Raw genomic sequence first — 12,829 nt, forward strand, 5'->3', positions numbered from 1 at the left:
TCCCCCCTGTGGTGGATCCTGTCTCCGCCCTGGGTGGCTTCTGTCCCAGTCCTGGAACGGCCTCTGCAGCGAGGGTGAAGTTCTTGATGGGCCTCTTCTCAAAAGGGCTCAGCTCAAAATTAATATGGAAAGGTGGGCGTGTAAGTACGAGAAGGGATATGTGAATGGCTGGATGAATTAGTGAAAGGGTGAATGAAAGATTGAATAAATGGATAATGAGAGAGGATAGATGGATTGATGAGTGAGGGGAAGGATGGAGAGAAAATGTAAATAGCTGGATGTATGGGTGGAAGGGTAGCTGGATGATTGATGAGGGGAAAGATGGATGAGGGGAAGGATGAGGGATGGAGGGGAAGGATGGATGGATGAGAGGAAGGATAAGTGGATGAGGAGAAGGATGGATGGATGGATGGATGGAGGGGAAGGATGGATAGATGAAGGGCAGGATAAATGGATGGGATGGATGGATGGGTGAGGGGAAGGATGATGAATGAGGAGAAGGATGGATGGATGGATGGAGGGGAAGGATGGATGGATGAGGGGCAGGATAAATGGATGGGATGGATGGATGGATGGGTAAGGGGAAGGATGGATGGATGGATGAAGGGCAGGATAAATGGATGGGATGGATGGATGGGTGAGGGGAAGGATGGATGAAAGGAAGGATGGATGAGGGGAAGGATGGATGGATGACGGGAAAGGATGGATGATGAGGGGAAGGATGGATGGATGGATGATGAGGGGAAGGATGGATGGATGATGAGGGGGTGGGTGAAAGGATGGATGATGAGGGGAAGGGTGGATGGATTGGATGATGAGGGGAAGGGTGGATGGATGATGAGGGAATGGATGGATGATGAGGGAATGGATGGATGATGAGGGGGTGGGTGAAAGGATGGATGGATGATGAGGGGGTGGGTGAAAGGATGGATGGATGATGAGGGGAAGGATGGATGGATGATGAGGGGAAGGATGGATGGACGATGAGGGGAAGGATGGATGGATGATGAGGGGGTGGGTGGATGATGAGGGGGTGGGTGAAAGGATGGATGATGAGGGGAAGGGTGGATGGATTGGATGATGAGGGGATGGATGGATGATGAGGGAACGGATGGATGATGAGGGAATGGATGGATGATGAGGGAATGGATGGATGATGAGGGGGTGGGTGAAAGGATGGATGGATGATGAGGGGGTAGGTGAAAGGATGGATGGATGATGAGGGGAAGGATGGATGGATGATGAGGGGAAGGATGGATGGATGATAAGGGGAAGGGTGGATGGATGGATGGATGATGAGGGGAAAGGATGGATGGGTGATGAGGGGAAGGATGGATGGATGGATGGATGATGAGGGAAAAGGATGGATGGATGATGAGGGAAAAGGATGGACGGATGATGAGGAGAAGGATGGATGGATGATGAGGGGATGGATGGATGGATGATGAGGGGAAGGACAGATGGATGAATGGATGATGGGTGGGTGAAAGGATGGATGGATGGAGAGTGGGTGTAGGGATGGATGGATGGATGGATGGATGGTGGGTGAAATGATGGATGGATGGAGAGTGGGTGAAGGGATGGATGGATGGATGGATGGATGATGAGTGGGTGGGTGGGTGAAAGGATGGATGGATGGATGGATGGATGGATGGATGGATGGATGATGAGTGGGTGGGTGGGTGAAAGGATGGATGGATGGATGGATGAGTGGGTGGGTGGATGGTGGGTGGGTGAAAGGATGGATAGTGGATTGGATGGTGGGTGGGTGAAAGGATGGATGAGTGGGTGGGTGGATGGTGGGTGGATGATGGGGGGTAGGTGGATGAGTGAAATGATGGATGGATTGATGGATTGATAAGTGCAAGGGTGAATGAATGGACATCTAAGTGAAAGGGTGGGTGTAAGGATGGACGAGTGAGTGAAAGGGAGGGTAGATGGACAAAAAGATGAATAGATGTGTGAAGGAGTGAAATGATAGATGGATGAGTGAAAGGGGCAATGGATGGATTCATGAGTGGATGAGTAGATGGATGGGTGGGTGGATGGATGGATGGAAGGAAGGCTAAGTGAAAGGGTTGGTGGAGAGAGAAAGGGAAGATGGATGGATGACTAAAAGAGTGGATGGGTGGAAGGATTAGTAAGTGAAAGGATGGCTGGATTGGTGAAAGGGTAAATGGCTGAATGGATGAGTGAATGGATGGATGGGATAAGGAGTGGATGGATAAGTGTACAGATGGATAGGGTGAAAGGGTGGATGGATGGATGGATGGATAATTGAGGATGAGTGAAAGGATGGATGAGGGGATGGATGAGTGAAATGATAGATGGAAGGATACATGATGGATAGGTTTGCAAATGGTTGAATATTTTTGGAAATGGCTGGGCTTACTTATACCTGAATTTGTGTCCTGAATTTTGACCCTTTGTCCTGAATTTTTACACTCACCGTCCTGAATTTGCACCAATGCCAGTTGGTCACCCTAATTCTTTGTGCGGTAGAACCGAGGCTCTTACACAGCAGCATGAGAGTGACGAGAGAGAAACCTGGCAGAGTGCTGCCAAAGAGCTCTCCCACTCAGAATATTTCATTCATTATTCAAGTGATCGTGAACAATTAAGGGTAAACTGAGATGTGAAAAACTAAACACAATGCGATGCGGCTGCACGAGATTTGAGGAGTTAATTAAGTATTAGTACTAGCAAGTGTGCTGTAAGTTAAATTAAAACATTTTACATGCACTGTGCGCCTCATGCGTGTAGAATCAGAGTCCCACTAGACCCGGCCCTGCCAATTAAGTGCCGGCACTAAGCACTGGCACAAATTAAGCCCTGCATTGAACAATTGACACCAGGCTACAAAATGTAAGTAGTATGATGGTGTACCCTTGTGTGTTCTTCCGTGTGTCGCTGTTTCCACATGGAATGTTTAATGTTGACAGCAACGCCCCCTTCTAGTTTGTGTTGTCGGTCTGAATTGTATAATTTTGTGGAATGGGGAGGTGTAGGATGGCGCTGGATTGTTCATTTAAACATGACTCCATGATGACATCTGACTTGGCATTACGTATGTCAGTATATTTTTAGGCTCAATCCTGTCAGTGTTTGGATAATTGCACTACTGTAAGTGTGCACCTTGCATTTTTTTCTCTCATGGTCACAGTGTATTATACTTGTTAATAAATGTAAATGTTGTGTTCTAGGTAGCGTAATACATTTTATAGTTTTGATAATCACTATTGTAGTTTCTAGTATGTGCTTTTCTTCGGCTTTTTTCAACACACTAATTCTACTTTTGTTCATGATCCCATGTTTTAGTATGCCTAACTTACAGCACTTAATGGCTTGACTAATGTAGTTGTACGCCAAACTTCATCCACATTTGGGCTGCTAATTCCTCCATACAGGGACCTTAAGTCACAGGCTTAAGTACCAAGCAGCTTCAATTGTTAAATCTTGCAATATACGCAAATGATAGATCTGCCTTACATGCGATGTCACTTCCTTTTGTGATGTCACTTCCTGTTGTGATGTCACTTCCTGTCGTGATGTCACTTCCTGTCGTGATGTCACTTCCTGTGACCACGCCTACCTTGGAGAGTCCCCCCACTTCTTTTTTTAGGACTTGTACCCTGTGTACAAAGTAGTGTTTAGTTTTTTTAAGAAGGACTTTGAGGACGCAAGAGGAGCAGGAAGGAGAGCGGCAAGGCACGGGAGGATGCAGACATGCAGGTAAGTGCCTTATTTATACATTTTTAAAGGATTTGAGAGGGGGAGGGATCTGCTAACTCCACTCTGCCACGGAGGAAGAGTTTTGACTACCTCCGCGTTCGCCACAGAGCGAGGAGTAAGCAAGTCTCCCCATACTCCGCAGGCGGAGTGGAGTTACCCTCCCATGGTTAGAAATCATACTGGGCAATGGAGAATACTCAACCACTGATGACACTGAACCACTGATGGCAATGAGAAAGTGACACTACTGCGCCACTCAATAAACCGAGCCAATATTAATCTAGTATTATTTACTAGGGTGCTGATCGACTGATGATCAGATCAGATCAGCTAAAGAGGCTGTTCCATTGGTAAACAACGGCCCATTAATCACTGACTGAAGACGATACTGAGACTCCAATATTGACCAATAATTAGATTGAGTTACTGATGAGGGAAAGACATTGATGATACTGAGCCATAACGCTCAAGAATGGATACTACTGAGCAATTGGCAGTCGCGATTTACTAATGATAGTAGATCATTAAAAACACCTCTAGCTGCCCCTTTTTTTAAAAAAAAACTATCAATTCCCACGGAGGCCTCGGATTAACACTCTACTCGTTATTCCCTCCAGCTGGAATACAAATATGAACAAAATTACAGATTCCAAAACAAAAATATACAACCTCCTTTAAAAGGCGTAACAAGGATGATAACAGTGCAAATCCTTGTTTCCATTGTCTGTCAGAGAGGATAACAAACACCAAAACCATTGCACATATATTTTCCTGCAGTGCAATCATTGTCTTGTATCGGTCATAATATCCTAATAGACACATAAATGTTTTACCACTCCGTAGAAATACTGCTCACACAGGTACTCTCAGTATTCAATGTGTAATAGAATGAGTGAAATCCAATTAAATGAATGAAATGAAGATTTGTAAAGCGCTTTTAATACCTGAAGGTGTCTAGGCGCTGAACCAGAAGGAACTCGGACCTTGTAAAGGAGTGAAGTTACTGATTAAAGAGTGCCGGTACCCAAAACTGCTCTGAAACCTGCAGAAGGTGCAATTAAGTATCCGCGCGCCGAATAACAAGGCTGCATAGTCCCGAATCAATCTCACACCTCAGTAATCCGCTTCCAGACAACAATCCTAGCAAGTGTGACCCTTATTATCTGCCCCTGAATATTCTTTGTACCTGTTAACCCTTTAAGTGCTGCCGTCGGCCAACGGTCGTCACGAGCACTACCTTGCCATTGCTACGCACGACCGTTGGCCGACGGGTCAGCATTCGTTATTCGAACGTTCAGCACTGGGCGCTGAACGTTCGATGCTCGGAAGGTGTTAAGATCCTCGAATTCTTCAACCCGAAAAACAAATCTTTGTATTCAAAGATAACTTTAAATATTACTTATCCTAAAAGTGAAGCGAACATGTTCTTGGCATTCATTCATAGATGCACAAAAGGAAATGAGACAGACAATATGTAAGTTGTTAAGAATTTTTAGCAAAGTTGATCACGTAACAACCCAAATAGCCAGACTAACCATCATCATAAAACATTTTCTACACTCAGCTCTCTCGCTTTCCCTTCAGGTCTCCCCATTCCTAGAGTAATCGATGAAGAAGCATTAGATACGTACTTGATATCAGTCAGTATAGTTTTGTCAACAACTGTTGGGCGACAAATAAGGCCACTTTTCAGCTTCACTGTGTAGCAGATGTTGTGGAAAGAGAGGGTGCTTCCTTTGACACTTTTCTGATGGCCATTAATTGACACCTTCTTGACATGAAAGCCATTGGTGCTTGGTTCCGACATGGGTATTACGGTGTGGTCCGGCACCTCCGACATGATGGATGGTAGGTACTCCTAGTGACACAAAAAAAGGTTGAGGTAAGACCTTTGGTTACATGAGTTGGTAGAATACAGTATTATTACAACCATGACAAAGGTAATTCTAGGCATGGCCATGCATGGTTTAAACTGCTTATTCAATCTATCTCACTATCTACTGATATCAATACATGTTTTTGCTGGGATATTCAAGAATTTTATGTCCAACTCCAAAATGCCTGCCCACAGTACTGCTTACTTAATGGATTTCAATCTCCCAGGGAATGCTTCCACCAAAACCATAAACGTAACCTTTGTGTAGGCACCTGACTACTTTGATGTCTCCTCTTGCATAAAATCTCTCACTCATACCACGGGCAACAGTTAGGACCTCTCTAGCTCTTCTCTTTCCACACTCACTTGCATTACGCTGTTCCGCCTAGACTGGAGGGATCAATGCAGCAACCCAACACAACTCAACTCAAGGATCTCCACATTGAACACCAAAAGCCACCCCAGGTTGCACAGACACTCCGGTCTTGGGTTAATGTACCAACTTTCACATTACAGATCTATATACAGTAGCCCCTGGTACATCGCAATCCAACTGCGTGGACGAAAAGCCAAAGGGCAGGACATTTTTTCAGGCCACACCAGGGCCACACCTGTGGTACTGGAGTAGAGTGGCCTAACATTCCAAACATAGGTGTGTGGTGTGCTGGACTTTGTCTCTACCGTCCCTCTTAGCTAATCATCAGAGTGCATCAATTTTGACTTTTAGCAAACCATGAACTGAGAATGTAATTGTTAACCAGTGACAACGGACACTTAATCGATCTGTTCAACACTTCTTTAACGCCTTAACCTCAGCAGACATTCTGCCGCAGTGCATGGCGTTCCATTGAGTGGGCGGGGCCACGTCGGCCAAAACCAGACAGGAATCTGCTGCCTCTCAGCCCTGAAGAAGACCTTCCTTAAAATATACCTGAGGCCCACCCTGAAGGTCGAAACGCGTCAGGCACACACAAATGGGGTCAGGAGCATCCAATAAAAGCAACATCTGCGCACAAAACTGCGCATCACGGATGACAAAATCCCCGAAAATTCATCAGCACATCATTTTAAGCTCTGACCACTACTGTAATAGGGCCAAGTTGTACTGTTGAAGACTACATGAATGTGGGTTACAATGACAAATGCCCCTTAAATTTGACTACGTAGGACACTAGATACACAATTGTGTATCCCCCTCTGTTTAATTCTTTTTTAAATATATAACAAAGTATGCCAATGAATGATTTTTTGCTCATCATTTCTTGTCCTAAACCAGTGTGTTTTTTAACGTAATTCTTGTCAAATGTATGTAAAACATCCCCTGTATAACGTTTATGTGTTTATAATTGTCCTTTCAAAAAATTAATGAACTAAGAAAGGGGATTCCTTGTTCATTTCCCGAGAAGTATTCTCGATTAACATATAATATGTCATATTATGAGTCCACAAAAAAGAGAGAAAATACAGTTGACGCCTGTTGGTCTCGTTGCTTTAATACTCGTACTAGACAGCGCCAGCCGACACGTGTTTCGTCTGAGTATAATAAACTCTGACTCTTCAGGGCTTACTTCCAGTGGAAGCAAGAGGATCAATCCCCCTTAACCGGTGATAATTCTAACCCGGTTAGGGTGTCGGTAGATTGTCACGTGGAAGATCAAGGATAAAAACATCTATCCGCTCTGATGCGGTGTGCTTCATGACAATATCGCCGTGATCAAGTTCGGGACAGACGTAGGGAAAGTATCAGCTGAACAGGTCATCAAGTATCTTTACTGCAAAGTATTCAAACCATAATATTAAGGCTCCTCAGAATCAACCAGACGGTCTGCCCGACAACATTTCCGGCGTTTTCGGTAATGCCCGAAGACGCCGGAAATTTTGTCGGGCAGACCGTCAGGCTGATACTGAGGAGCCTTAATATTATGGATTTGAATACTTTGCAGTAAAGATACTTGATGACTTGTTCAGCTGATACTTTCCCTACGTCTGTCCCAAACTTGATCAAGGCGATATTGTCATTAAGCACACCTCATCAGAGCGGATAGATGCTTTTATCCTTGATCTTCCACATGACAATCTACTGACACCCTAACCGGGTTAGAATTATCAAAGGTTAAGGGGGAATGATCCTCTTGCTTCCACTGTAAGTAAGCTCTGAAGAGTCAGAGTGTATTATACTCAGACGAAACACGTGTCGGCTGGCGCTGTCTAGTACGAGTATTAAAGCAACGAGACCAACAGGCGTCAACTGTTCTTTCTCTCTTTTTTGTGGACTCATAAACTGACATATTATATGTTGAATTGTATGTGTGTGCACAGGTGTTGTGTTCCAGTTACAGATGTTGTCCTGTACAACATCTCCTAAGGGGTTGTTAGGGTCACCCCCCTTCTTGTAGCACCACAATATTAGGTAATTCTCGAGCAAACCTGTCAGATACACAGCTGAGCGCAATCACTCCCTCATACACAGAACCCTTTCCGTTGGCATCATTCTCGATTAACATATTGTGCCGTGACACAGTTCAGTGTACAGCATTGAATCATTTGCTAAGTGAAAACAAGATAAATGATGGTAGCTTGAAGAAACAACAGTCCTGTTTCTTCAATAGAATAAAGGTTTGGTTGAAGGTCTTGGAGGTACCTCTTCATGATATAACTTCCTACGGCACTGGCACATGGGGACAAGCGAGTGGGGCATTTTTGACAGGCAAACTAGACAAACATAAATCTTCTGAATATGGGCACGTCACCCACCACTCAGGACACAAATTCTCACATATACATACATACAGCTCTACTGGCTCCATCATACTTAAGGTACAGGATGACAGGCCATAATGTTATTTAAACACCCTAGTGTGATTATGTAAGGCAGCCCCTCAGCCTATGAGCACCCCATTGTATCCCTACCACTAGGCAAATCCACCAGGTGAGGAAAGAGAACAGTCATGTGGGTCAGACATGGCTGGTCTGTATGTTATGGTGGGGGAAACACCCCCTCCTGTGTGTTAAACTCCAAATAAGGCCCTTGATCTTAATTTGTAGAAGGCTGCAATACAAAATAGAATGCTGAAATCTCCTTAACTATGTAGTTTGCCAAAACTTTTATTAGAAAATTAATATTTTGTACTAAAATCCACACTATAGTCTGAGGGCTTTTTGCCGCTGTATGGTATGTTAACTTGTTTTTATTTTGTGCTGCATGTTGCCTGCACCTGCCCCAGTTCGTAAGTTGCTGTTAGAGATCTGTCGCATGGCTCTGTGGATGAGTGGCACTTAGTTCTGTTTAGCACGTTGTAATATTAGTAGGCGATAGCTAAGAAAAAATATTTTTAAAGAAGAAACCTTTCACTGTTTACCCCAAGGTTAGGCAGTCCCCGATGAGTGTTCGAGAGGGCCTCCACGCCCGCTGTCCCTGCACATGCCCTGATTCTACTTTCTTTGCATGTGAGGCTTATGTTAGGTGGCCAAGGTTGTTTGGCCCTCAACATGCAGAGGGAAATTTGGAGCCTATTGCCTGAAGGCAGTTTTTAGACAAACGCACTACAAGAGAACTGCATTTCACTTAGGCCATGGCATGCCAATGACACATATGATCACTTCCTGGTTCCATGAAGGAACCATAATAGACACTCTAGTTAACCAGCCCCAGTGATCACTGCTAGTAAATCCATTTGTTTGCATGTCGTTTCTCCATTCACTTTTCCATGGGGTAGGCAGGAACCCCAACCTACCAGGGGTCCCCACTCTTCAGGGGGGTCCTATTTAGCAGAAGGTCAAACAATATATGTATGATATATGAGGTTCCGGGGCTTTTCACCCCATTCAGCGGGGTGGGGGGCTGACATTTTATTTTATGACACTGGACATTCTTATTTACATTGGTCACCTGAGCATTTCCTTTGGGGTGAAATATGTTCTTCTTTGAAACTTTACAAACACTATGATGCTTGCTGCCACTCTGCATGAACAGGAACTATCTCTCCTGTTTCCACCAGTAAGCGAAATAATATTTTTTAGTCAGTGTTTACTCCATGTTTGGCGTGACTTTGTCTTTCGTTGGATTATTTCGATATTAGTAGCTGGGAGACCTAACCTAGAACTTACTTTCTGGTGTGTGAATTAACACTTGAAGTTCCTGTATTTTAATCATCTGATCCACAAATACCTCAAGGTGAATAAAACCTTTCTATTTTCTGTGATAATCCATAACAAAATGCTACAGTACTATGGACGGAGTTCCAGAGTGGGCACCTCTTGCCTATTATAAATATACTAGCAGCCCGTCCCAACGTTGTCCGGGTATGAATTGCTGCCGGCCGATTGTCGTGCCTATTGGCCACGCCCCCAGAACACGAAATATTGCCCAATAAAAATGACCATAACAAATGCCTAAATCGTAATATGTGAGCGCCCTCCATTGAACTTCTGGCGGGAGGTGGGTCTAAAAGTGTATCTCGGTGCTGGTCATCAATGAGAGAGACCTGTGCATTTTTCAAATGGGTGGTGAAACAATATGAGTATGTTGCTGGAGATGTGGCCCGCCTTGCCAGCAATGTACTTACCGGGGGAGGGATAGGCCTTTTCTTTCTATTTCCGTGGAGGCGGGCCTTATTTCCGGATGTGTGTCGCGCGAGGCTTGTGCGCAACAGAAGTGGTAAATCTCCAGTGTGCGCATCAGGTGTCACCGGACGATAAGGCGAGATTAGATTTCCTGCACAATGGCCCTATGTTTGCGCTCCTTCCGGCCCTTGGGAATACCGCCATGCCTGACCTACATACAGTAAAGCAGGTGCACGGCACTGGGAGCGCGGGGCAAGCACACCCGGAGCTGGAATGTACGCTCACTTTTTTTTCTTCGTAATGTCGCGCCCCGAACACGCCCACGCCCCCAGCACAGGATATAAGACATGGCATGAAGGGTGGAACGTACCACACGTTTTCGTAATGCCGCGCCCCCAGCACACGCCCACAGCACACGATATGAGACATGGCATGAAGGGCGTAACGTACCACACGCCCCCAGCGTTTGTCACGCCCACAGCAAAACACAGACACGCCCACAAGGGACTACTTTGCTGGCACGGTTCTTTTACCTTCTAAATGTATATGGTGGGCGTCTGCATAGCCTATGTCCTTCTGCTGCAACTGCCCTTTCCAACGCTGTATTGGGTGTTGTGATTGGTGCTGTGGTTACTGAGATTACCCGCCTCAAAGGTTTGGGCTCTCTCTTTATTATATTAGTATGGATATGGATCATAAAATGTAGTCAATTTTTTGGAGTACCAAACGATCTTAGCCAAGTCTGATATTGTAATTAAAAATTCTGAAAAAGTTATGGGGATTTTGCGTGATTTCCTGGTAAAAAGTTCTCACCTTTCATTAAGTAACCAGTTACTACTTTTCTTTCTGCATTCGAATTGTAAAAAAAAAACATCAGTTTTTTTGTGTAATACTTAGTCTACCGCTACATCAGTGTCAGCTGTTAGAAACCCTTTAAAAAAATCAAAATATCAAGACACTCCGGCTTTGACCCTGGCATAGGTACCTTGGAATGCCACAGGACACAACCACACCTCCTCTTCCTTGAAAGTCTAGCTACTTGTGGGTGTGGTGTTCTCACACTTGCTTTGTGGTTTTATGAAAATGTTTTCTTATCTTTAACTGTCACTCGAGGTTAATTTCTCACTACTGGATAATATGTATGCAACCGCAAGTTTTTTTCTATTTCTATTGTGGTTTGCTTTCCATTTTTAATCTCTTTAACACTTTCGCTCTGTGTCTCAGGCAAAAACAATGGCTCATTCAGTAGAGAATTAAATAGTTAGATTAACAATAAAAAATTACAAGCAGAAACAACATGAGGCCCTAAAGACTGAAAATGAAATCAGAGATAAACAACCAAAATATAAAAAAGAGAAAACAATAGGGAAACTAATTTGAAGTAATTGTATTCATGATCGTGACACATACATTGAAACAAAAACAAAATAGATGGTGCTACGAAAAACATGATGGTGTAAACTGGCGCAGTGGTCAGGTGAAGCAAGGTGAAACAATAGTGTGAAAGAAAACACAAATGGCTATCCATTGGAGATGAGCAATATAGCATACAACAGTCAAAATATAACATCAACATATGAAAAGTTAGTTACTCTGTTCTGCTTTGAACAGAGAAAAAAACAGTCTTGCATTTTCTTTACAGCATTGTAAATAATATATTCTTCTAATGGCCAACACAGCCTCAGGAGGAAGGACTAGTGAGTTAGCCCTGCTAAAAGCTATTAGAGTGTTGATGTTTTGAGCATTAAGTCAATAAATGTGACAGGCTCTTCATCAGGACAAAAAGAATGAGTTCTGGATTTGTGTTGTGGATCTGGCATTGAAGACGAATGAAGAGGATGTTAAGAGTCTTCAGAAGACTCACTTCTCACTTTGGGCAATAGTTGGAATGATTTCTGCCAGTCAAATCTTACAGCATGGTCCTTCAATTCGCCCATGTCTCTGAAGCCGTCGTAACCTATCGACCCACTGTGCAAAGTGAGATCTTTCTGATTATTCTCAATCCTGTCCTTTGTCTTTGTTGATGGCAAATTCTCACTGATTCCATAGATGGCCACCTGTAACTCATTATTCTTGTCCTTATAATGATTGCGTCCAAATAAGGATTTGAGGGATGAAACAATCTTACATCCACAAATCATAACAAAATCATTGTATTTAAGGACTTTATTGTTTGTACTGTTGTTCTGTATACTGTTTTTTTAATGAACCACAGTTATTGTGCTCGTCAGCATATCAGAGTTGACATTATTTGATCACCGCCCGATTGACACTCATAATTTTTAAGGAATTTTGTGCATATCAGATTTAGTATGTAATTAAATTTATTGTGCTCCAATAACCTATCACTAGGCATCTCTAGTCACAGGCTGCTTTATACATTTAAAGCAAACCCTTTTTACTGATATGAACGGTAAAGGTCTTTCTTTGAATCCCTGTTGTACATAATTCCATGGGCCGCCATGACATGATGGCCTCTCAAGCACCAATTTCTGATGAAAGTTCTCCAACCATGGCAGCAGGAGAATTTTCATCAGAAACGATCCACCATCACTCTAAATTGGGCAGGGGAAACATCCGTTACAACGCGGATGTTACAACGCGGTGCTATTATGACGCGTCCCTTACAACGCAAGTCGTTACCACGACTTGCGCTGG

The 12,829-nt window shown here is 43.8% G+C and overlaps 1 protein-coding gene across 2 annotated transcripts in view; it reads right to left on the reverse strand.

Annotated features, from left to right (window-relative positions):
* Positions 1-12,829, reverse strand: part of LOC147728085 (broad substrate specificity ATP-binding cassette transporter ABCG2-like) — a 514,375-nt gene that overhangs the window by 440,309 nt on the left and 61,237 nt on the right. For both annotated transcript variants that reach the window (XM_086961970.1, XM_086961971.1), the window contains exon 2: positions 5,364-5,590. In XM_086961970.1, the coding sequence (XP_086818096.1) occupies positions 5,364-5,572 (209 nt within the window). In that variant the 5' untranslated portion in view covers positions 5,573-5,590. The remainder of the gene's footprint in view (positions 1-5,363; positions 5,591-12,829) is intronic.

The sequence above is a fragment of the Lissotriton vulgaris genome, chromosome 3_1 (genome assembly GCF_964263255.1).
Source record: "Lissotriton vulgaris chromosome 3_1, aLisVul1.2, whole genome shotgun sequence".
In the NCBI taxonomy this organism is placed as follows: Eukaryota; Metazoa; Chordata; class Amphibia; order Caudata; family Salamandridae; genus Lissotriton; species Lissotriton vulgaris.